The 25,831-nt window shown below is 41.5% G+C and overlaps 1 protein-coding gene across 1 annotated transcript in view; it reads left to right on the forward strand.

The window, feature by feature from the left end:
* The first annotated feature begins 1,476 nt into the window (after nucleotides 1–1,476).
* SNX10 (sorting nexin 10) overlaps nucleotides 1,477–25,831 on the forward strand; it is a 33,582-nt gene continuing 9,227 nt past the window's right edge. Inside the window, exons 1-4 of the mRNA XM_057365486.1 lie at nucleotides 1,477–1,549; nucleotides 17,539–17,592; nucleotides 22,812–22,898; nucleotides 25,500–25,600. Coding sequence (XP_057221469.1) covers nucleotides 17,569–17,592; nucleotides 22,812–22,898; nucleotides 25,500–25,600 — 212 coding nt within the window. The 5' untranslated portion in view covers nucleotides 1,477–1,549; nucleotides 17,539–17,568. The remainder of the gene's footprint in view (nucleotides 1,550–17,538; nucleotides 17,593–22,811; nucleotides 22,899–25,499; nucleotides 25,601–25,831) is intronic.

Below are 25,831 nucleotides of genomic sequence, written 5' to 3' on the forward strand. Positions count from 1 at the left end.
TCACATTTATGCAGGGATAACCAAGATTTATAAATCTCATTGATATTAATTTTTTAATACTAGAATTTAAGAAAAAACTGATTTCTGAAAATGAGTTTACACAGGCAGTCCTGCAGAGAGCTATTTAATAACCACTTAGCCTCATTCTTTCCTTTCATTTTGGCCTTCTCCTATGCTGTCCATCCTTTGTGAATCTCTTCTTGGACCGGGTGGTTGCTCAGAGCTGCTGCTCAACACAGCATCTGACAGTAACAGCAACAAAGGTGATGTTCAGCMTTGGTGCTTTCACCATCCAGTTTTTTCAATACTTAGAAATGAAGTAAATGTTTATAATTATACTAAAATTATTCCTCTTTTTTAAAATAGAAGTTGCTCAGATTCTGGGGTAATTCTTATCAGTACCTAGATAAGCAAAGATCATTCAAGCTCTTGAGAAGCAAAAACCCTTACCACTTCATGCTGTAACAGAAAATAAACTGTTTTTCTCCCACTCTCATCAAGGTGCTTTCATTTATTCCTCTTAAACCAATTTCAGCACAACAGACAAGCCTCAACAGTAAGATACAAGCTCTGTCACAGATAAGTTATTTTCCCCAGACTGCTAAGCTCCTTTTCAGAAGACAAATTCCAAAACCCTGGATTCCAAAATAAGGTTCCAGAGTTGTGGCATAAAGCTACCACACTATTTTGAAGAAGACTTCCAAGTGATGGCACAGAACATTACTCATGTATTTCAAATCCCTCCTGGAACTTTGACATCTAGCCAGAAAGGAAACAAAATTACTAGAACCTTGATTTCCTGAGAAATCAAGTAAAGCTGAAAATAAACATTCGGGAGATATTGCATTCACCTTTTAAATACTAGTTAATGGATTTATTAATCACAGAATAACAGAATMATTTAGGTTGAAAAAGACCTCCAAGATCATCAAATTCAAGTTTTGCTCTGCCACCACCTTGCCAACTAGAGCATAATATTAACTCCCGTGTTCAGTCATTTCTTGTAAAACTCCAGGGATAATTTAATTTTTTCCCCTTATTGACTATAAAGTTTCTAAAAAACTCTCARTAAAGCCTGTGCTTTTTCAGTCTGAGAGAGATGCGTGCTTAAGGCGCAATCCCATACAGCACATCGGGCGACTACAACTGAGGTTACAAGCTTAAACACCAAAGAGCCTAACTCAAACAGCGTGACTGGATCACAGGACGCGGGTTTGATCAGGATGAAGATGTGATAAGGATGAAGATGTGATAAGGATGCAGATGCGATCAGGATGCAGATGTGATCAGGATGCAGATGCGATAAAGATGCAGATGTGATCAGAATCCAGGTCACCGGACATCTCCGCGCACCATCAGCGCGGCCGAAGGACTCAGCCTCCTCCCCCTCGCCAGCCGCTGGCGCAGACGAGCCCTGCKCTCGGGGAAAGCCACTCTTTGCTGCTCGGGCTCTCCGGGGCCCGGGCGGGGCGGGGACAGGGCTCCGCCCGCTGCCGGTGACGCTCCGGCTTCCCCGGGCTCAGGGTGGCGGCAGCGGCCGCGGCGGAGGGTGAGCGGTGCGGGAGCGGGAATGGGAGCGGGGCTGGGAATGGGAGCGGAATGGGARYGGGATTGGGAGCGGGACTGGGAGCGGGGGGTGTCAGATCTCCACACAACCGGGGGCCGGGGCTGTGTCCGTGTGCGTGGAGCGGGGAGCGCCGGGGCCGTGCTCCGCCGGGCTGCGGTGACCGGGGACAATGCCAGGGCTCGGTGGCATCTGCTGTGCTTCAGGAGCGGCTCGGGATCCCCGGCCTGCAGGCAGCTCTGTGGCCCGGCACTTGGCAGTGCTCGGCTTCTCCCGGCCCTTCGGAGTGTGTTTTTCACCCTGTTCTTTGATAGAGAGCTCCGCCGCTGTTTACGGCGCTGTGGCTGCTYTTAGCAATGATTAACGCCGGGCAGGGAGAAAATTCGGTTTAAGCAACTGCTAATCTTGTTTTGGACCACTCCTTTTTGTTTCGCTACAGCAAATCCATCGCCTTTGGCACCCGTGATCTAAAGATCACAGGGATGTGCCAAGGCTCTGTGTGTATGTATATATACACATGTTGTTGTGTATATAAATTATAAATTATGTATATTGTATGATGCTATACAAATACATAATATATATCGTAGCATGTTTTTTTGTGTTAAATGCAACGTATTCGAAATATTATTTTGTTAGTCAGGAGACTGCCTTATTGCTATTTTTAAATTCTGTGTTACTCAAGTTAAGCAGAATGAGAAATTTTTAGGTGCGTACGAAGATAGCCTATGAAAACACAGTGTGCAATTAAAACGAACTGGTTTATAAACCAGAGGAAAGTCCGGTGACCAAGGGTTGTTGGGTTTGCCTTGGATCATGTTCTGGAGTTGAGCATGGAGGCACAGGGCTGCCTGTGCTTTTCCTTGAGATGCCTGTGTTTGCTGCCTGTCTCACCCTCACTGGGATCACCCCCTTCTAGAGACACCGTGACCATCACATCAGGACAAGTGGCTGGGTGCTCTCACAACCCTTCAAGGATATGGCAGTTGTGAGCAAATATTGCCTAATTCTGCTAGCAGTGTCCGAAGGAAAAGGGCAGGCAGAGATATGGGGCCAAGCTGCTGAGGATCAGGGTCTAGCTCACTCGAGTGTGTTTGAGGCTCCCATATCACCCATGGCCCAAGGGAAACTGCAGCTGGAGTTTTCATTGCCCACTCAGCTTCTCAAGTTGACAGAAAKAGCTCAAGTGARGAGGAAGTTGTTCCTATTTGTGCWAGGGATAACWGAAACTGAAAGTGATRCAAGGCAGGGCTTTCCTGAATGACACAAAACTGGACTTCCTTTAGAAAAGTGGAAATACCAATGCTTTTTTTTGTGTCAATGATGCAAATAATAATTATGCCTGACTCAGCCTAGGGTATTATTTATRATGCTTGGCTTGAAATCCAGAAGTCTCTTGTTTATCATGTATGTTTTACATTAAATCTAAGAAATATTTGCCTTTTAATGAGTTTAAAGATTTTCACTGGTATACCATGCTTTTATTAATAYAAATACTTGTACCTTTATTATAGATTATGATKATTATTATTATTATTTTAAATTTTATTTGGAAAATAATTATATTTAATTGTTTTTTATAAAAGGAGGCAAATGTTTTGAAAACATTACTACTAAGTATTTTGCTCCTGTACCACTGCAAAATAGCTGTGCTTTTCCACATTAACTCCTGAAGAACAGCTCTTCTGGAGGCAGCACTGTTAACCAGCCCTGGTTGATGCTTGTGCTTATTCTGTGATCTCTGCATGCCCACAGTGATGAGATGCTTTTAGCAGAGTGCAGCATTCAGGTCGCACTGAGGGGTGCCCTGCTGTGCTGAGGGCTCTGAGTGTCCTGGTGTTTCCCTTCCCAAGCACTCTGCCATAGAGAGCAAAAACTGCTGAGGATTTGGGTCAAACTGAGCCATTCTCAAGCCTAAGAGGAAGTGGAGCACTGAATCAAGCATCTATTGGCAAAGTGGACCTCTTGGTGGGCAGTCACCATAGAGCCAGCATTGGTGGTGATGTGACTGATGCAAAATAGTAGGACTGAAAAGATGAGAAGCAAAATATTATAAGGATGAAGGCTCTGTTCACAGAAATTTTAGAGCCCTTTCTGCTACTACTGCCCATGGATCTCTTACAGAATARCTCTTTCCACCCAGACCAAGGCCATGGCAGTCATCAGTTTGAATATTTGTAGTTAAGCAACCCTAAAGCGCCTTTTCTTGATGTTCCCTTCCTTCCTTCCTTCCCTTGGCAGTTTATTGCCTCAGCCACAGAACAACGTTGCCTTTGGCCTGTTGGGCTGAGCCAGGCACTTGTTTCAATGTGGTGTTCACCTCCTCCCACCCTTCTCCTGGGGTGTGAGAGATACTCTCAAGAGTACCAAGGCAGAAGTTGGGGCCTTTCTGACCATAAAGGGCTGAACCAGTCTTGTGGCCTTGTTTTAGTCAGTTTTTGCTCTGTATGTTTCCTTATTGCCATCATTTCAGGCAACTGCAACTTCTCTGCTTTTATYATGCAGTTTCGTAACTTCTCCATGTGAAAGAAGGAAGCACATCTCTGGCAGGTTGATTTAAAAAGAAAGTGCTAACAGAACCCAAAAAAGCCAAAAGAGCAAAACCCACACTAAAATAAATCACGAAGCAAAAMAGTTGTGAACATTTACCCAGCAGCATGGACTGCTGGGGGTGTTTCTTGCTTTCTGGGAGTAGGAAGGTAGTGTAAGACAGGTGACAGCTTAGGTGTATCATATCCCTGCAATGTGTCACATGGATCTTATTTCTGTATGTGTGGTGTGTAGTATGCATAAGGTTTTGGCTTTTGTAAACAGAGAAGTTAAAGAGATCTTGATAATTTAGGATATTGTGGTTTTTCTTTCTTCTCTTTTTATTTTCTCTTGCATATTTTTATTTTCTAAAAAAAAAAAACCAACCAAAAAAACAACCAAAAAAACCTCTCAGCAACTTTTTTGTTTTTCTGATACTAAAAATAGAAAGATAAAAGCACGGCTGTGTGTCCTACAGGAATTCCTGACTTCTTGGTGAGATAACTCTTGGAACAGAGAAGCAAATCATGTTTCATGTCTTCAGGGACCAACATGCACAAGTTTACTGTGTAGTGTTTGGCTCTGGATCTTTGTATCATTGTTTGCATTGTATCATCTCTATGCACAACTTAAAAATAGAAACACCTTTTGGAAGCACTTTTCTTACCCAGCTTGGGGGCAAAGAAGCAAACCCAGAAGAATCCTTGATTAGTATGTTTACAAAACATTCATGTTTTGTGTATAGACATTGAAGGACAGGAAGGCAAAAATAAAAAGCTTGTCATGCCACTTCTTTGGTGGCTGCAGGAGTGATTTCCCCACCCACAGAAAGCAGACTGCCATCACGATTCCCTTGTTGGCAGAAGCTCCAACTGAATCACACGCTTGGTCAACAGCTCTCTTAAAATCAGGCATCCGTGGGAGGGAAAGAAGAAGCAGAGAGACTGCAAAGACAGCGTGGAGCTGGGAGCATTTGCACCCTCATGGTGGAGKTGTAGAAGGAGCAGGGTCTCCTGAGCAATCCCTGTGCAGCATCCAGCAGTTTGGACATGGTCATGATGTGTGCCTTTCAAGGTGACTGTCCTGAGGGATCAARACACCTGTATGAGGCTGGCACATGGCCTACAGTGGATCCACCCTCTTTTTGAGCAGCAGCTGAACCCTAGGTAAGACACCTTGTGAGCATTCACATCTAAGTTTAGCTGTATGAATCCTGCTTGTCCAGATTTCTGTAGACTGAGAAGAACAGTGGGAGTTTTAATGGAACATAATCCAGTGATGAAATGACAAATGGTTCTGCAATTCCCTGTATTCCTCCAGGGATCCTCTTTCAACTTGGAGAAATGTAAACCAGTAGTTYTCTTCTCAAGGTCTAATTAGTGAAATTTCTTCCCAGAACCCTTCAATGTCCTCAGGGCTYCTGGTTTCAGTTTCCTTTCTTATTTGGTCAGATGTTCTCCACGGAGAAAGGAGCTCTAAAGGAATGAGGAGCCCACACTGCCTGCCAGCCTTTGTGCTGGCCTTCACTTGCTCTCTGCTCTGCTCACTCCTTCAGTACTTAGGTGACAGGCATGACTAACACGCCTACTTCATTCTTGCTTGTTTTCTTGTGTTTTACAGTTAAATAGGGTACGTTTCTGAATTGCTGCTGTGCTCATGTTGCTCAAGGTGTTCACAGTACAGCGGCACTGCACTGTCCCTCAGGGTGACTTGTGTCAAACTGTCTCCCAGTAGAYATGAGCCTTGCAAAAACCATTACAGCTCAGCGTGGCCCTGTGAGCCCGGCCTGAAAGGACTTGATGGGATTGGAGGGAGTTTCTCTTTGCTCCAGCATCTTTGTGTGACTGGGGTTACAGGCTGTCACAGAGCTGAGGGCCAGGATGCGCACCATTGAGTTCCATTTGTTTGAGAAGTAAACCAGCAATGATTTTGTTCTGTATCTTCTCTCTGGTAACTCCTGTGCATTAAAAGAGAAAGCTATGTACCCTCCATGCATGCTTTTTTTTTTTTTTTTGTGGTATGGAGGAATTCCTTTTTCTTGATATTGAAAGGATTTGTGGGTTAAGAAAATTGCTTCTCACCCTTTCTTCTTGACCAGAGATGTCTAGGAAGATGCATTCACATATAACTGAAACTAGGTTTCAGAGCCAAATGTTCTACTCCKGTGAAGCATCTATTTTACTATAGAATTGACAATGAGTAATTTACCCTGACCTCTGTTTGTGTGCTGCCAACACATCCTTCAAGTTCCTACTCCTCCTTTCCCTCAGGGAGGCTTTAACTGCTCACCTACCTTGCTTCTTGTGTACAGCAACAGTCACCAGGTGATAAGTTTTGCCTTCTAATAACTTCTTTGTTTTAATTGTGTAATGSTGATGTGTGGTTTTAAATTAGTCATAACTTTAGCTTCTGTTTGAGRTCTTCAGTTGTCTCCCCAGAGGGGAAAGCTTTATTTCCCCAAGAGCAGCATGCCTTTTCCCAGAAGAAGTTAATTTCTGTCAATGACGTATGGAAAGGTGTGGTGGCGATGGAGGTGTTGGGGAGTGTTTACAGGGAGAAGGGACATATCTGSGAGTCCCAGGCACTGAAGAATGTGTTGATAATTCCAGAGCCGGTGACGTGCCAGGCACTTGTGTATAAATAGTCACGTTGGCACGCAGTGTCATTGCAATCATGCTTAGAGAACAGCTGAGTCTCACAGCCTTGTCTCTCATGCACAGCCCAAAGCCTYCCTCACATGTCTTCAGACATGTGAAATAATGAGACTGGTGTTAAATGGCTGAGACACAAGTTGTTGTGCACCCAATAACATTTATGATTGCCCGGTTTTTGTTAGATCTGTCTGGCCACTGGTTGCAGGTATGACTGCTTGGAGCTGGGGAGACAGGAAGGCAAATTAGTCCTTCTGGATGAGAGAAAACCTCTTTGTGCCCCCCGGTCTGTGTGGATGAGGATGAATCACAGAATGTGCTGAGTTGGAAGATCTGCTGGCTAGGAAAAAGACATCAACAGAAGGTGTGTAGCACAGTGCTAAACCTTAGAGTAGAAAYGCAAGATCCTCTTCTGGCTGAGGTCTTTTTTTTGTGAGTTTTCCACAGCTGAATCACAGGGGTTTAATGCAAACCCTGGTAGGTTGGTGTTAATAGTCCGGGTTAGCTTGCAAAGAAAGCATCTTGATTTTCTTGGGAAAACTAGCCATTGGAATTTGCACCAAACCTTGTAACTGATGCAAGATAACTATAAAGATCATTTGGAGTACAGTGGACTATTTTTACAGAAACTATTTTAAAGTACAGGACTATTTTAAAGGCAATCTTTAGGTTTCAGTCAGACTGGGAAAATAATATACTGTGCTATGACATATTTGCATAAGCAATGATTTTCTTTCAAAAATATTTCTTCCACTTTCTCCAGGGTTTCCAGAGTCACAGATCCTTTGAACCAAAGTGAGTTTTGAATATTAAATATGTTTTCTTAGAGTAATAAGTTTGCTTGAAAAAAAAATAAGGCTTTGGGATTTACAGCATCTGAGCTACACTGTGGCAAACACTAGCTGACACTCCAGAACTATTTTGACCATCTGAGGATCAGACTGTCATTACAGTCTTGGGGGTAATTGACTTGTCCTAGACATCTGAAATAGAAGTTTGTTGGCAGTGTGGAAAAAAATTATAATTGGGTTCATGTATATGATTGCCCTTTCACTGGATTTCTAACAAAGCTTAATTCTAAAGAATGCTGTCTTTTCTCTGGACGCTTGGCTAAATTAGGTAACTTTCCAACCATTAATAGCTTTATTCTCTCTTTAGTGTAGCTGAAATTCTGGATTTCAGCAGTCAGTTAATAACTAGCTTTTACAGTTGATAAAGTTGTGTTTAATCTAGATGACAGCCATTCTCCTTCCCGTTCTCCTGCTAGAACAATAACACAGACCCTGCCAAGGACAGTACTGGCCTTACAGATTGCTTTCCGAGTATGTGAAACGCCTGCCTGTGCATAGTGTGGTGCAGGATTCGAAACTCACCTGTAAAGGGGAATGTGCCCTCAGTAATGGTTGTTTACATCTCCAGTGACACTAGTGACCTAATTGTGTCAGCTCTGCAGGAAAGTCCCAGGCACTGAGGAGTAGGCTGGATACCTGGACACCTGCAGTGGGGCTTTCCTTTATGGGTTCCCAGTCACAGAGGGTGTGCCTGGTGCCTTCTGCTCTTGGTTTGGCCCATTGGTTTCACTGAGGCGCTGTGATTGCAGTTTCGTTCTGTGATCCATACACAGCCCTGGGCAGAAAAGCCATTGTCCCTGCAACACCACTGTGTTTCTACAAACCAGTAGAGCTGGAGAGGACCTCTGTGTGGTTATCAGATCCCACCAGCCATGTGATGGACATTTAGTATAGATTTAACTGTAGGATCACGAAGTAGTACTTCAAATACATCTGTACRTAATGTATAAGTTTCAACTGGTTTAGTTAGAGGTGTGATTATATAAATTGATACTTGCTCTCTTTTAAGACTGGATTGTGGKTTTTTTTTGGTCTGAAGTAAATATGTTTAAGTGAACTTGGAGCAAGCCTTATTTAACACAAGCCAGTTTCATCTCAGTCCACTGTTTCCCCGTAGGCTTGCCATACAGATCTGTGCATTCTTATCCTTTAGGCAGCATCTGCTCTGTGAGTGTGACATCTTTCTCCTACTGAAGGCACAAATTGTTCTTCAGATCACTTTGTGGTCTACTTGAATTTGTTGTTGGAAAAATATCACATGGGTTTGGGCACTGTGAAAGCAAACTGTGGGCTATACTTGTCCTTCAAACATTAAGTTTTCTACCTTTGCTTCTCTTATCACTTGATCTGGATCTGTGTTTGTTCCAGGCTGGCCAGCAACTGCTTTGACTTGGCTGTGATGGCAGAGCACTCAAGCTCAAGTGCTGCTTTTCTTCCCTATTTTTGTATGTTTGACATGCCTCCTGCTGTTCTCTCACAACTTCTGAAAGAAGTTTGCCACATCACATGCCTCCCGTGCCAAGAGTTAGCCAAAAGCTGATATCACTCTTCTGAAGTCACGGTACAGTAGTGGAGTGAAAACAACCGGAATCACATCTTAACATTCAGTAGGCACAACACAAGTGAGAAATATCCAAGGATATGGATGAATCACTGTTATTCAGCTTGTTTTTCTTACTGGTCAGTCTCATGTAAAGTTTCTCCTGCCAAAAATCACTGTTTGTTTCTCAGAATTGCCTGTTTTAGTAATGAGTTACACTATTTAGAAGCTATTTATTTCCAAAATACTGTTTTCATGCCACTAGCACAGGCTAGCATCTAGGAAGATAACAAAGCCTGTTGAACAAGCCAACTGCCCAGCTTAATTTGCTGTTCATACATTCTTAAATGGTTAATTTGATGGTTGATATACGCAGCTCAGAAACCAGTACAAGATGCAGCTACAGAGATAAGATTTTGTGGCAATAATGGGCCATCTGATTCTTTAAAGGAGAGAGCCCAAAGAGTGAAGTGCTGTGGTATGAAAGACTGGATGTCTCATCGAGCTGCGCTGTTGTAATGCTCCTTTGTGGGCTTGGTCAACTTAAAAGACACAAGAAAAGCAATAGTTTGAAGAGAGTTGATCAAACTGCTCTGCAGGCACACTGCAATATTGACTTATTGCAAGTATTGGCTGCAATATTTCCTGTTCAGCTCACTGTGGTTATACAGACTACTCAGGATCAGTCTGCCTCAGGATGTTCTGATTAGCTATTCATTTTTTTACTATATCTGTGCTGGGTCTTTCCCAGCCATCTCCCCAGACACACGGCATGAGACTGGGGCTTCTGATTCTGTGGTTGCAGCCAAAACTATCATTTTTGCTTCACTTTCCTCTCGGGGCACAAGACCAAACATTTACCACTTCCTGCTTTGGACCAGGTAGCAGATCACAAAAAGAGCTGTTTTGGCAGAATAAGGAAATCCRCAGCAGGAAAAAGGCCAAGATAAAACATGTAGTGCTAAGTAGCAGCAGTTCAAGCAGCAGACAAAAATTGTATCATAAATTAAGAGAGTTTGAAATGAGCAAAATGGAGAAATTTYTGGCACATGAGGTTCCAAATGTTCCAGCGGTTGGGTCAGGAAGGCAAAGGTYAGGTGATGGCAGCTTCTGCCTCTGAGAGAAGGAAATACAGCAATAAGACTGCATGATATGTACTGACTTTTGCTCTGCTTACTCAGCAGCAAAGATACAGCTTCTATCGGCCCTTATTTTGTGTGATAAATAAAAATTAATTATTACAGAGAAACCTTAAGAAAGATGCTATTTTTAAGGCAACTTAATTTGATTTAATGCAATGAAATACTTAGTTCCTGAGAGAAACAAGAATTTTTGGAAGAAAAACTGGCATACATTCTCTGAACCTGCCTTCAGAAGCAACATTTAATATTTTTCTTAGGAATTTAATCTGTATTCTGAAATGACAATACTTTTGTCTCTCTTTACACTCCCTACTTTGTTGGTTTCTAAAAGTAACAGCTGTCTGATKTGTCACTAGTAACTGGCATCAGGTAAAAATTACCTAGGGGTGGCTTATCTCTCTGTATTGGTGATCTAATAAGGTCTGATTAAGGTTTATGAGTGCACAATGTGTATGTCCTGGTCATCACTCATGTAACTGAACGGAACTGTCACATGGAAAGTACACAGGTGCTGTGTGGTTTTAGCTGGAATTTACTTGGTTTCTTTCTCTTTTCAAAGGTAGTTTCAGTGCCAGTGGTGTGCCCATTTTGTTAACTGTCAGAAAAGAAACGAAGTGTCTGTCCAGTGTTTTCCATTTTGAGTACAGCTGAAAAGATGTCTGAATTTCCTGGCTTGCCAAGGCTGCTATTTCTTCTGAAATTGATTTCTCCTAGCTCAAGGGATCTCAAAAGCTCTCTGGAGCACGCATGCTTCCTGAAACTTTACCTCGAAGGTCACCAATGCTTCCCTTCAAAGACTGCCTCATCTCTGTCAGCTTTCTGAAAATGTCATAGCAATGGAACCTGTGATCATTTATGTCACAAAAGTATTTAATCYACTTCTTAAGCATCATAAGAATTGGAAAGAGTAGCAAAGGCAGGCTCACATGGCAGGCCAGCTTGACAGGCTGCCTGGAAAACACAGGAGCTGGAGCTGCAGGAGTTTTGTGTGGTCCCCAGRTTGTCTGCAGAAGCTGTGGCAAGCATTAGCCCTCAGTTGTAAATAATTGCCATGACCTACTGAGGCATGTATTGTTCAGTGACTTGACCCAAAATGCTGTGCTGTAGCTGTTGCTAAAAGCCCAAGATGCCGGTGCTAGCCTTACCAGTRTTTTCTAATATCAGAAAACCAAAGTAATAGATGCTCTGGGATCAGCAACCCACTGAAACTGCTGAATATCCATGAAGTCCTTTGGTTGTGCATATGTCTGCAATTTGAGCCTGAAGAACAAAAAACAAACCAAACAATCAAACAAAACCCTCACCCTCCAAAAAACCCAAACCAACCCAGAAAAAAAAAAAAAAAAAAAAAAAAAAAAAAGAAAAAGAGGACAATTGGGAAACATGTGATGTTCTCTCCTACTGTGAACAGATTTCGTAGTACTTTTTCCTTGTTTATCTTTAGGCTTTTAGAGGTTTCAGAGAGGCTTGGAGGATAAGTCATGCTGCTGTCCAGCAATATGGTATTAACTTGAAGCAATTCAAAGCGTGGTRTAATACCACTGTAATTGGAAATCTGTGACCCACACCTGACACCATAATCCTTGTGGTGTATTTATTTTGGAGCGTAGAGGGAAATTAGTATTTCTCATTAACTCTTTGATTCTCAAGTTCCTCTGAAATGAATGAAAATTCTTTATCTAGTGTATATTTTTTTAAATGATCCAGAGTCGTTCTTTGAGTAAAACATGTCTTGATAGCCAGGAATATTGCAGGACAAGGGAATGGCTGACTGGGGATGCCAATGTAATGGTTAAGGAGAAGCTGTGTTATACCTGGTGGCCATAAACAAGCATTTAGAAACCAAATGTAGTGAAATCCCATAGGAAAGAGTYGTTAACTAAGAGTCTTGGCAGCAGTGGCTGGGAATYCCAAGTGYAGCCACAAAGGCATATTTGGCAGTGCCTTTCTACATTACGTTGTGGTTGAAGGGAAGGTGTGTGAATTCTGTCAGTGGTTTGGAAAGCCCTTGTTCTTTTAAAAGCAATTTAGACAGTGTGCTTGTTTTTTGCTCAGCACTGAATGATTCTGCACCTACTGTAATGCAAAACTGATGAAAACAGGTACCTTGAGCCTGGGAGGGGAGAAGGATTTGCTCACAATTTGTTGACTTCACGAAGCAGGCTGCAGACCCCTGACTGCTGTGTAGAGTTTAGATGAAAATGCTGATGTCTTTCATATTCTTTCCACTTCTGACCAACAAATCCTTACAGTAATTTGCTGAGGGAGAGTGAGGCAAACAACCATCAGGATAGATGAGTGAAGGAAAGATACTCTRTGACCTGCACAGTCTGGAGTTTCAGTCCTCACAATCTGGTTTGTGGACAGTGAGGAGCAGAAGTGAGCTCATGACTGTGACTCTGATCAGTGCAGTTGGGTTGACCCCAAGTGTTAAAGTGGAACAGGGGAGGTAGAARGCATTTGCTTACGTTGAGTTTGAGTTGATCTAGATTGAGTGAAAGGCCCTGCTTGAGGGTTTTGAATACAATTTTTCCCATCAACAAGARCAGTAGTTCTGTGATAGCCACATAGCTGATTGCTGTAAATGCCAAGCTRTGTTAGGATGTGGTCAGTTTGCAACACAGAATGGTGCACTTTATAYAGGTGGCATATATTCATACATACAACTTTCTCTTTTTTTTTTTTTTTCTCTCTTCAAAACTGGGGAATAAGCCCTCAAGGTGTTGTCTATTTTTTGTATTCTGAGGTTGCAGCGTAAGTCCCACCTATGTCACTGCTAAATAGAAGACCTTTCCATGGATATATACGTGTATCAGTATTTTTGATCTTACAATTTCAGGCAATTGATCTTACAATTTTTTTTYCCATAAACCAGTTAACGTTGCCTTCTCCCACTTGTTATCCCTTCATTTTAAAGCTATAGTAATATTTTATCCATGTTTCTGACCATCTGTGAGTTAGTACTAAGTGGGGTTTATCTCCTTTATTTCCTACTCCCTTGGAAAGCAGTGGCACAGCCATCTCAGGAGATGCTCTTTCTGCATCAGTGACTTTCCTTGCCAGTGACTGACCTTTAAGAATTAGTCTGGAACCTGAGGCTCCTGCAAGTACAATGTATGCTCCCCAAAAGAAATTTGCATTATTCTATCCCAAATCTTARTAATAGTTATGTTTTAGCATGAAATTGAGCTTATTATGGTTCTGGGGTTTTTTGAACTCTCCAGAGCTAGCATCATCTCATATTTATTCTTCATATTCTTCCCCCTTCTACCATCACCCCTGCATGTGTATTTTCCTTACAAATCCATCCAAATTTCAGGAATATAATGTGGCCAGGTGCACATGGGTATGTTTTTGATAATGAACTCCACATACAGATGCAGCTGAACTTTCTACAGGCGGTTAATGAAAATGATTATGACTTTTTTTGAGTCTTAAGGTGAGCAAAACATAAAATGCAGGAATGATTTGTAAGCGTTTAGAGATTCAATTTTCATCTCTCTCTCTCTTGGTCATACTGAAGCCTTGAATAAAAGTTTCATTTGATACTGATGATGGGAACAACCTTGAAAGCACAGCTGAGGACTTTGCCTGTGACTGAATAGTCATCACCAAGGTCTAAAAATAAATCACACTTCCCCATTAAATGCTGAAGGTGGTCATTTAGTTATATGATTAGAAATAACCAAAGGTGGATGGATGGATGAGCTGACTACCAGCATTTATYCTTGAGAGCAGACACTGGCCACATGGAATCCATGAGCACTCCCAGAGAAATAAGGATATTGTGCACACCACTCCCCAGAAATGAGTGAAATTCAGTGCAGCTTAATACAGCTACCAGGAGGCAGCCAGGAGGGCTTGCATTTGTTCATGCCATTCTCAGAGCAAGTTGATGTGGTTTTCGTCTGTGCTACTGCTTGAGTTTTCATCTCTGAGTTTGGGAACGCTGGGGAGAAATTACTTCCTCCTTTAGGAGCAATCCATCTACATTATTAATGGGTATTTCCTTAGTAATATTAAATTATCTGTTTTAATTTAGATTTTAAAATAAAAATTAATCTCTCAAATATTAAATAAAATATAATACCTGTTATTATTTATCTATTACCCTTTGGAATAACACTGCAGTTTATCTGTTTTCCGTATGAAAAGCACTGCAGTACTGGTGGTTTTTTCCCCCTCTTCTTCCTGATTCTTTTTTAGGCACAGGAAGTATGGCAGTTCATCCTACGTAATCTTTTTGCTTTTGAGTGGTTGTTGTTGGTGGTTGTGGAGCTGTTCCCTGGCGATTTTGTTGGTTATGCAATTAAGAACCATCAAAAAATGTGCCGCAAGGAGCAGTTATTACACTAATTATATGAAACTGATAAATGAAAAAAGTCTTCAGACTGATAATGGATCAGAAGCAGAACAAAAACATACTCAAATCAATGTGGGGCCATTTTCCCAGTCACAACAGAAAGTGTTTTATCAGAACTACAGATCTACCGCTGGCTTTTTTGATTCTGTTTCCCAGCACTCATTCATTTCCCTGTCAGAGGAAATTTTGTTTAGAGTGAAAAGACTGAAAGCCTCCCGTTTGTCTTCTGATATCTGCTTCTCTCCATCAGTGGTATTTTGGGTAGCTTTTTTCTCAAGATAAAAAGACCACTTCATAAGCAGAACTTTCACTGGCTTCACTGTGTGTTCTGGCTTTTCTATGTATTACAGAAGTCCCCAAATATGTATCTTGCTACCAGACAGAATATTGCATTTAGTGTGTTTGCAAGTGGCTGCAGCAGCATGACTGAGCAATCTCCCTGAAATCAGTGAAAAAAGGCAGCTTTGGGAGGCTTGTGTTTCCCTTACTGATTTTTTATTTTTCCAGATTACTTGATGAAAAACTGACGTATTTTAAATATTTTAGGAAGCTTTTTGGTGTTGCAATATTAATTTCTTTTTGCCATTAAATATTTTAAATTATGGTTGCTGTTTGGAGTTTAAGCTGTTCTTGCTAACCTGCACTGACACATAACTTGGTCATTAGAAAAACAGATGACAAATTGAAAAGTGCTATTTCAGCCTTGTCATTCACTAGCAGTGTTAGGAATGAGATATTTTTGGCTTCCATAATTTCTCACTTAAATCAGCATAGACATAGGAGAGAAAAAAGCTGCAGAATTTGATGGAATAAAGATACAGAACTAGAAAAAAAATTTGAATTGCCATTTTGAAAAAAAAAAACACCCCACATTTTACCAGAGCAGAAAGGAGAGAAAATAACATCAAACTATATAGATTTTCAACTGTACTCAGTGGGGAGAGATAGCAGAAAGAATCTTCAATCAGCCCAAGCCCTGCACAATGTTTTTTGTCTGTACTCAGCACGGGTGAGGCTGCACCTYGARTCCTGTGCCCAGTTCTGGCCCCTCACTTCAGAAAGACATTGAGGTGCTGGAGCATGTCCAGAGAACAKCAACAGAGCTGGGGAAGGGTCTGGAGAGTGAGTCCTTTGAGGAGCAGCTGACCTTATAGCTCTCTACAATTCCCTGAAAGGAGGATGTGGCCATGTGGGGATCAGGCTCTTCTCCCAGGCAGCCAGGACAAGAGGACATGGCCTCAAGCTGCGCCAGAGGAGGTTCAGATTGGACAGCAGGATGAATTTCTTCACAGAAAGGCTTTTTAAGCATTGGAATGGACTGCCCAGGCAGCTGGTGGAGTCACCATCCATACAGGAAATTATTGTACATGGGCCTTAGGGCATGGCCTGGTGGACGAGGTGGTGGTCAGTCAGAGATTGGACTTCATATCCTGGARGCAGCCAAAATGATTGTGCAATTCCATGAAAGGTCTGTGATGTGTACTWGTGCTCTCCTGTGAGCTGAAAGCCATTTCTCTCCCCAAAAGGAAAGTTCCTCATATACTTTTGCATTAAGAGCAGTTGGAACCGGTGAGCCAAATTCTTACCCCCACCTTGCAGAGGTGCTTGACTCTGCAGCAAGAAGTGTTTGAGTGCTCTTCTATAACTTCAGCTCAGAACATGCATGCCAGTTCAGCATAAATAAATGGAGTTTAAAAAAAAAAGAAAATTTGAGTGTGTTTTTGATGTTCCTATTTTATCAGTACCATTCTAGCTATGGAAGTGAAATGATGGCCTTATCTTTATGGAGAAGGGAGCTGTACAAGGGCACCCTTTAGGATGAAATCCTAAACATCTATATAGGCATTTTTATTGGGAAATAGAGTATCATATTTGGATATAACTGATCCTATGGAAATTCGACAATGGGGTGCTTGTTCCAGTATAATTTCCTGGTCAAAGAAATGTCTGTGTGTTATCTTTGCGCCCTGTTTTACTAAAATGGGTGGAGCTTGTAATTTGAAAGCATTTGTAAGAGACATTGGGCAGGGGTGGGGTGTTCAGCACTCCTTGGCTGGGCTCGACTTAGAGATGTTGTACAATAACAAGAGCAGCTTCAAGCTCYGTACCACTGAACAGGAGGTGATGTGTGTGTAAGCTGGCGAGTAAATAAAGCTATCCTGCTCYTCCCATGTGGGTGCCTGTCCTGAGCAAATCATCTGATTTTTTGGACTGCAAACACAGTTAAAAACTCAGTGGGATTTTCAGAGAAAGAGTAGGTTTTAAATGTAAATTWATGACAGGAGTGTTTCAATTTCGTCTAATTATACCCTTGCCTACATGGAGGTTTGGAAACCACGGAGGCTGTGAAATGTAGCCCGAGTTTTAGCAGGCCTTCAGGATCCGAGCAGTTTGTGTCTCCAGTTCTCTGAGTTTCAGGGAAATGGTTGAGAGGACCATTTGATTCTGTTGGCTCAGATGTTTTAGAGTCTCTGGAGCTCAGCTGCAGTCACACAGACCTGTGCTTGAGCACCTGGAGGTGAGGCAMAGGCAGCTCTGCCTCGGCTGTTTGTGCACTGGGAATGCTGGCTGAGCAGAGCTGTGGGGAGATGGGTACAAGGATGAACCCTGAGTGGCCCTTGGAGCAAAGAAAAGCACTGAATTCCAGAGATGGACAGGCATCACTCGGCCTGTCAAGTATGACAGATATATAGAGAACATTGCTAGCCCAATGTTTCTAAAAAAGATTATTTTTTAAAATGAATAAATTCATATATGTATTTAATGCAAACATTTTCTTCTACATAAGGCACTAAGCCCGGCTTTTTCCACTGTCCACTAAAAAAATAGCAAAAGTGATAATGATCTTTATGTAACGACTAAATGTCAATCTGATGTCTATTCTGGGGTTTTTTTCAGGTTGATTTTTTTTACTGCAAACCAGAGAAGATGACGCCAAAACATGAAAAACAGGTAAGTCATATCTAAGCTTTAATAAAAAGGGATTCAAGTTTGGCAGCTGTGGATTGAATTTCATTAAGGTTTGCATAGATCAGGGAAGATGGGTTGTATTCTTCATACTTTTAGTTGCCAGGATACAGAATATTCTGGAATGATGCAGTGCCAGTTCCTTCTGTTAAAGTCTGATGGAAGAATCAGATACYCATTCAGAGTAAGTGACTGTGCATCAGCGCCTCAGACACTGAAATGGGAGAGAAGGATTTCGATGGAATCTTCTTTTTATCAGCCTTTAAGGCTTTCTTGGACATGATGATTGGAGCTGGGTCTGASTTCTGATTACCAGCTGCATGGACCACAAGAATCCCACTTGTATGTTCTCTTCAGTCCAATGAACATTAAAAGTTTCAACAAATTATTTTGTCTCAGCTGTTAGTCCTTTATCAGCCTAACTACACAGCATGCATGGAGTGAAGATGCCAACAGCCACAGAGTGAAAAGCCCCATGTTCTTTGTGGCTGATCCTTTTACTAACAGGCAACCTGATGGGATACGCTATTTTTCTTGGAAGCTTTGTGGAAAATTACTCTTCAGGGGTTATTGACTAATCAGATGGGTAACAGCAGCACAAGCTTGTCACCTGATGCAGTCCTGAGCACAGACATTTGAATTAAAATGYAACTGAAATGATTAATACAAATAATCAACCAACGTGAGATTGTTTTTATTCCTCCTTCTTGTGGYAGATTTTTCCTCCATATTAAAAATAGATATTTCCATGTCAGWTTTCCTATTTTGCTAGTAGGAAAATGTTAGAGATTTCTGAGAAGGATGCATTTTTTGTGGTCAAATTCTATATAGTAGGGCTTCTGCCTGATCCTTATCTCTGAGGAACCAATTTCATTATGCAGAAATATATCCAACAAGAGAAAAGTGAGAAGGGAAAGATAACAGAAAAAGAAAACTGAGAAGAGAAAGATTTCTTGTGTTTGCTTCAGCTGCCTTCATGGGGTRTTTTTCCTTTTGAGGCAGATCCAAAAGGAACATTTTGTTTTTCCATGCTTGTGTCTGTGTGACCTCAGTGCTGTCCTTTTGCTGTGCTGTCAGCACTCATGTTCTTTGCACAGATCTGTAACCATGAGGGAGTAGGTGTAATCCAGGTTTGGGTGTCACTTTGKCCATTTTGTCATTCATGTGTGACCCTGTCTACTTGGATTGCTCCTGGCCTTGAGGACAGGGAAGCAAAATACCACCAAAAACCTAAAACTGGTTTAGCCAGGAATTAAAAGGCACATYCACTGCTCTGCAATTCCTCCTTGTTAAGTACTTATGAGTGTGTTTGGGGCAGATTTGAAGATTCTGAATATTCATGAGGATGTTCAGGCCAGCATGGCTGCTGGGATCCATATCAAAGCTGTAGCATTAGCAATTTGGATAGAAAATATTTTGCCTTTGAATTTAGCAGTTTYCAGAGAGGAGGAATAAAAAGGAGATGCCACATGTTTCAGAAGCTTTCTGTTGAGTATATATATTAAAGCTCTCTCAAGTATATATTGTTCCCAGTGCAAGAGGCCTCCATGCCCAAGCCTGGACACTTTGAAGTGTCAGCAGTAAATTTTGGTTTTGAGAGAATTGTTGCATTGAAGCATTACAGGACACACATCATTCTTGAATGCATTGATATAAATTGTGCCCCTCAATTTAAAAAAACCTCCAACAACACAACCAAGAAAAAAAAAAAACCAAAACAACAAATGAAACTGAAAATACATGTAATGTGGCATAGTAGCTAGGTCTGCAGTTTTGGAAAAAMCAAGCARCACTGGGCAGGGGAATAAGATACCTTGGACAAGACTGCAGCTGGTAAAAGTAAAAAGTCCCTGAAACCTTGGCTCTTGTACTGAGTTTCCTGTGTTGTACAGCTGGACTGCAATACAGTTTTGTGACAAATGATTAAGTTAGTCTTCAAGTGGTCTGTGGGAGGGAGGGGTCAGTGTCACCTCCCCCAGGTGGACAGTGCATTATTTGAGAATAGTCATTTTATTGAGTATAGCAAGATGGGGAGGGAATGAACACATACAGAGAAAAATAATTGTTACTCAGTACTGCTGTAATCTCCTGATTGTCACCAGAGAATGCAGGATGGGCTGAGCACACAAAAGCAATCTTGTGGAGGAATATTCTGCCATCTAACTCTGCTTCGACCATAGCATAGCCTGTACAGGAATTTTGTTTTTTACAGGCCTGCATCTCTAGGGATGTGAAAGCACAAGCACCTTTCCTGGCAGTGGATCCTTGTTTATACTGGGCAGTTAGGCTTGCTTGGATTAAATCAATGCTGTTCTCCCAGTGGGATCTTGTGTTCTGTGAAAGACTTAAAGGTCAAAAGAGAAGGAACAGTCTACATGTGCAAGGCCACTGTTTCAGAGCAGCAAAATCTGTAATGGGAATTGGGATTAACACTTCCTGGATTCAACAGATTGATAGGGGAAGTAACCCTAGATCTTGAGAAAGGACGTGCATTTTTAGTTTTTATTTCTAGTTGCTTACTGTTCATTCTTGCTTCATTCTAAACTTAGTGTTGTCATTTTTCAGTAAATAAAGGGGGGAAAAAAGGAACACCCAGTCTTCTGTTGAAATCCTGTTTTTTTCAAATCAAAGCTGACAATGACTGTGTGAAAGGGCTGCAGTTTGCTGAGGTGCTCTTCTGTTTTGCGGATCATTTTTTCTCTTGCCTCAGTTCTTTTTTGCTTAGACACTGCCTGCCACAGCACCCACAACACATCTCCTCTTGATAGGTAGAGTCTGAAGAGTTTTAACTTCCTCCATATTGAAACTCAGTGACCAGTTAATTGCAAGTTAAAAGTGTACAGAAGTTTTCCAATGTAAATCTTGTGGTTTGGAATGATTTGCAAGGTGATGTGTCGCTAACACACAGCGTATCCAATAGCAACTTTTAATCATAATACTTTGGTATAATGAAGGATTGAAAGAAGCATTTTACTTCAAAGGCTATTTTGATTCTGTACAAAGGAGARGGTTATAGAAGGTTATTTGGAAATGGGGTAATTTGGGGAACCTGGACAAAAGGAAGGTCAACAAAAAGCTGCTGAGACAGYGGTAGATGAGAGGAAGGGGACCAAGGTCAGATTATAAGCAGACTGCCCAAGGTTGTGGCTCCTGTGCTGCAGCAGTTGAAGGGAAGAGGGAAACAGTGTCCTGTTTGAAGCTTCTTGGCATWATTTCTCTTCTTCCACTTGCAGGACTGGTGCATTTAGTGCTCAGCAAAGGAGAGAAAGTATATTGAAAAGTGCTTTCAGCTTGGGAAAAGAGTGGGACACAGGGAGATAGGAATTTGGGGAAGACAAAAACTTGTGATACAAAAAGATGGTACAGTGGGTCTGAAAGTATGCTATACATATATTGATATAGATACATATGGTAAATATGATAGGCAGGTGGAGAAAAACAACCCAAAAAATGGTTGCCTCCTCTGTGTTCAGTGCATTGCTGATCATCTTATCAGGAGCAGGAAAAAYTTCCTCATATCTCCCACTAGTGTTTTTGTAAAAGTAAAGGCATGACCCTCAGCTGGTAGAAATGATTAAAGCTCTGTTCATTTGTTCCTCTTGTGTCACGCTGGCATGGGGTTAAAACGCTGCAGGGGAGAATTGGCCCTCTGGTGCTCTTGAGCGAGGAAGAAAGCAGCAGAGGTGGCAGGAGCTTTTCAAATGCACTTTCTTTGGCAAGGTGTTCATGATATTCACCAAAAGGGTAACCTCCAATAGTACAGAAAACACCCTGGTGACAGGAGCTGGGCTAAGTGACATAAAACCAAAGGCTRTGTCCTGCCATCAGGCCACAGGCTCCCAAACTTCGAAGCACTAACACTTGGAAATCTGAGAGGAAAATTGTTTAATCCAGACCTCAAATGCCTCCCTGCTACCTACAGAATGGAATAGTTGTTTAGGAAAAAAGTGTATCATCTTTGCCTTTCAAGGTTTTTATAGTTCTCCTGTCAGTCCACTGAAGGTTTGCAGTTGTGGTACATTGCAGTGTATCAGGGGCTTAGCTGAAGAGTAAAGCTTTTATTTCTGATGTCTTTGGTTTGTGCATAGGAAGACACATTTTGAGAGCTTTCCAGTTCAAGATTTCTTGATTTATGCAAATATGTACTAAAAAAAGCATGTTTTTTTACCAGAAACACTGTCATTCCTCCCACAGTCGATTCCTGTACCTGGAGATCTTGTGCAGTGCCTTCCTCTCAGGGGGAGTGTATCTACAGTTTAAAGKGAAATGCTTTTATTTAGCAAGTCTCTGCWGTGTGSTTGGCTTAGCTTTTGGGGTGAATAKCTTATTTGAGCAACTGGAGTATGGCARCCCATGCATTTGCTCCAGAAGCAGCAGGTATTTAAACAAACTTTTGACCTTTATATTTTAAAGGGATACTTTTCATCTTAACATTAATACAGATTTCTCAGKATTTTGGGGRTTTTGGTTRATKWTTTTTTTTTCCTAGAAYAAGTTTTGATCATTAGCTGAGGGTATTCAGAAACATTTAATTCTTAATTWTCTTCCAATTCCCATTAGTGATGTCCAGTTCCATTACAGTAACATCCACAGGCCTCTGTCTGTCTCTTTGGSGATCCATCTAAATTATTATATAAATGTAGAAATTAGAAGGCAATAAGCTAGATGTGACAACTTMTACAACAAATACTCTATATAATTGTCCCCCCAAAATGGGAAATTATGCTCTGCAGCTATGTTTCTTTCTTGGGCAGGTTGAGGGGCAGACTGGAACAGAAATGCCCAGGTGCCGCATTTCAGCTGCACTTTTTGTCAGTGCTGCTTGCAAATGTGGGAAGAGCCTAAAACAGCTAAACATTCTCCTTTACATGTGTGTCTTTGAATGTTAGATGTTTAGTTCACTACCAAGRTAGGTGTTTCATGCTCCCAAGCATGAAACACGTATGACTTTCCCAATATTACTTAATCTGAAATACTCCTTTTTAGCTAGCAATTTGGCAGGGACTTTCCCAGACATGTGGTGTAGCTCAGATGATTCATTGCTTTTTGCTTCTCCATTTATAGGGTTGCAAAATTCAATAAAGCAGCAGTTCAGCTTTTAATCTGAGTCAGTAGTTTGTGGAACGGCAGAACAATCAAGAGAGTCTTTAAGGCTGCCTTTGTCTTCTGAAATTAATTGCTTGATTTTTATTATGCACTTACAGGAATTTGTAACTGTCTTGGTGCGAGACCCCAGGATACAGAAAGAAGACTCGTGGTATTCTTACATAGACTATGAGATATTTATTCATGTAAGTATGAAAATATCACACAGGTTTTTTTGGCTTTTACCGCTGTTTTTGTCCCAGCCAGGGTTGTCTTTGGGATATAAATGGAATTTTTGCTTCTGGGATGCTGGAGGCTATTATTCTCTTTTTAACAGCTGGGATGCAGTGGAACAGGTAAGGTGAGTTGGCCAATGGCCATGTAATAGGTCTGGCAGAGCTGGGGCTGAGCCTGTTGTGTTCACATGTGCATTCCACAGTGTCTTGCAACAGAAAATTCTTAGCTTTTCTTATCAACCAGAACACTGTTATAGTCAGTGATACCATTATAGAAGAATGATGATGTTCAGGTTTTCATTGGAAAACAACTTTCTTATCAAGTAATTATCTGGTAGTTTGTACTTTAAATTCTCCTCAGTTCCTTTTGCCAAGTTATTTGGTTGCTGCAATATGGTTGTTTTCAATGTACCTTGACATTCATATTAAGCTAATTTAGTGGTGTTTGGATGTGTGAAGTAATCACATTTGTGTTTATGATTGTAGTCCACCATATGTTAATGGGAATGCACTTGGAATAGTGGTSCTTTTGTGCCTTAAATCTGTYCTATTTATAATTTKGTTGATTGTTCTTTGGTGGATGACRTACATAAGGYRTTMTCCTAATGTGCCAAATCTAGATCCAATGATTTGAATTGCAGTGTAAAATAAAGGTATTTGAGAGCACCAGGTTGCATGGTTAATGCTTGGAGCACGACCAAAAGCATTTCCTTCCTGTGTGGAAGAGTTAAGCGGTTGGTGTATGAGAGCAAGCAATCAAATGATGACTTATTAAATGTCTGTGTGGTAAGAATTCCTCTCCTGTGTGGCAATCAGAGTTGTGAAACTTCTAAATTTGCAATGTGCTTCAAGTACTGATTCCAAAACTTTATCTTTTATTTCTGGTAAATAGAAATTCAGTAGATTTGTCAGGGTGGGTGCTGTATTACTGTTTCAAAGACATCAGTGCCTCTGAATAAAAGTGTATCAAGGCTTTCTCAGTGATTGCTAAGTTGAGGAGATGTCATTTAGACCCAGCGTGTGGTGATTCAGCTCCAGCCAGCAACTAAGCACCACACAACTGCTTGCTCACATCCCTCCTGCCCCACCAGCAGGATGGAGGGAAGAGAATTGGGGAGGTAAAAGAGAGAAAACTCATGGGTTGAGATAAGAACAGTTTAATAATCAAAATGTAATAATAACATTCATAATATTATTAAATAATTATAATCATAATCATAGTAACAATAATAATGATAAGGAAAATTAAAAAAATTGATAAAACTGTAGCAAGACAAGTGATGCAAATGAAAACATATGCTCAGCACCAAGTAACTGATGCCAGCCAGTCCCTGAGTGGCAGCCCCCAGCCAATTTCCACCCTGGTTTATTGCTGAGCATGATGCCATAGGGTATGGAGCATCCCTTTGGTCAGCTGGGATCACTTGTCCCAGCTGTGTCCCTTCCCAGCTTTTTGTGCATCCCCAGCCTGCTTGCTGGTGGGGTGGGGTGAGGAGTAGAAAAGGCCTTGGCTCTGAGCAAGCACAGCTCAGCAGCAACAAAAACATCCCTGTGTTATCAGCACTGTTTTCAGCACATATCTAAAACACTGTCCAAGCTACTGTGAAGAAAATTAACTCTCCCCCAGCCAAACCCAGCATTCAGTGATCCAGCACTGGGCATCTCTGAAGCTGTTCAGCATCAACTCAGCTTCCTGCCACCACAATGGCTTTTGGAGATCAAGTCCCTAAATCAGTCGGGCCATCCAGACTTCTCAGTGGATTCAAAGTGTTGTGTCTGCCTGACTTTTARGCCAGCTGAGTTCCCCTTCTACCCAGCTCTTAGAGCATTTATCTTCTTAAACTGTCAGGTGTCCTGAGTGSTCCTCTATTCCAGAAGGCTGTCATCTTTGTGCTCTCCACAATCTGCATTTTGTGGCTCTCTGGATTTATGGCTCTTGGCAGGCAGGGAGGGTGGGCTGGACTGGAGGCAGTTTTCTAATGGAGTCCTATCTGCTATGTGGGATTTCATCTAAATGTATGCTCCTTGGGAAAATTTGGCAAAAGCATTTAATTTCCACAAATTGTTTCTCTTTTGATGAATTGGCATTTTCGTAGTGAACTAATAGTGTTCTGTGGGAAAATTTCCAAATGCTGCTATTTGCAGAGGGCAGTCCCATTGGTTTCTTTGGTTTGATTTAAGCGGAGCTGAACACTGGAAGAGCTCTATGTAGCTGTTTGCAGGATTGTAACTAGAATAGCTAAAAATTATCTTCTTCCCCTGCAAAGATTGACATTATCTGCAGAAACTTTCTTCTGAGGTCTATTTTCCCCATTACCGTAAGTTGTACTGTAATCCAAATCTCTTGCTTTTAAGAAGAAAGCAATGAAAAATATTTCCCTGAGAAGCAGTAAAAACTGTCACCAGTCCTGCCTGAGGTAAAGCACRGTCCTTAACATAAAATGAATTAATGTCAAGCTTTCCAGTGGCGTCCCAGGCATTAGTATAGCATCTTGGATGTGTTTTTAATACCATGCCTGCACTTTAGCTTAAGCTGATTTGCAAAGTAAAATGTTTTTTATTTCCCAACAGACAAACAGTATATGCTTTACAAGGAAAACATCCTGTGTTAGACGACGCTTCCGAGAATTTGTTTGGCTCCGGCAGAGGCTTCAGAGCCATGCAGTGCTTTTGTGAGTGACTTTATATATGGCTGYTTAATAATCTGTAATCTGGCAATCRTGGAGGRAGGGATTGTTTAGTATTAATTCTGAGAACTGCAGAAATCTGGTCTGTGTTTCTAACTAGCTCGAGTTTATTCTGCATTTTATGTGCTTTAAACCCACAAGAACGTGGTTTGTACTGATAGCCTTTGTTTGGTGAGCCCCTCTCTAATTTGTAAGAGACCTGAACTGTATTTTGCT

This window comes from Malurus melanocephalus, unplaced genomic scaffold, assembly GCF_030028575.1.
Source record: "Malurus melanocephalus ecotype Western Australia unplaced genomic scaffold, MMel_1.1 scaffold_53, whole genome shotgun sequence".
NCBI classification, from domain to species: domain Eukaryota; kingdom Metazoa; phylum Chordata; class Aves; order Passeriformes; family Maluridae; genus Malurus; species Malurus melanocephalus.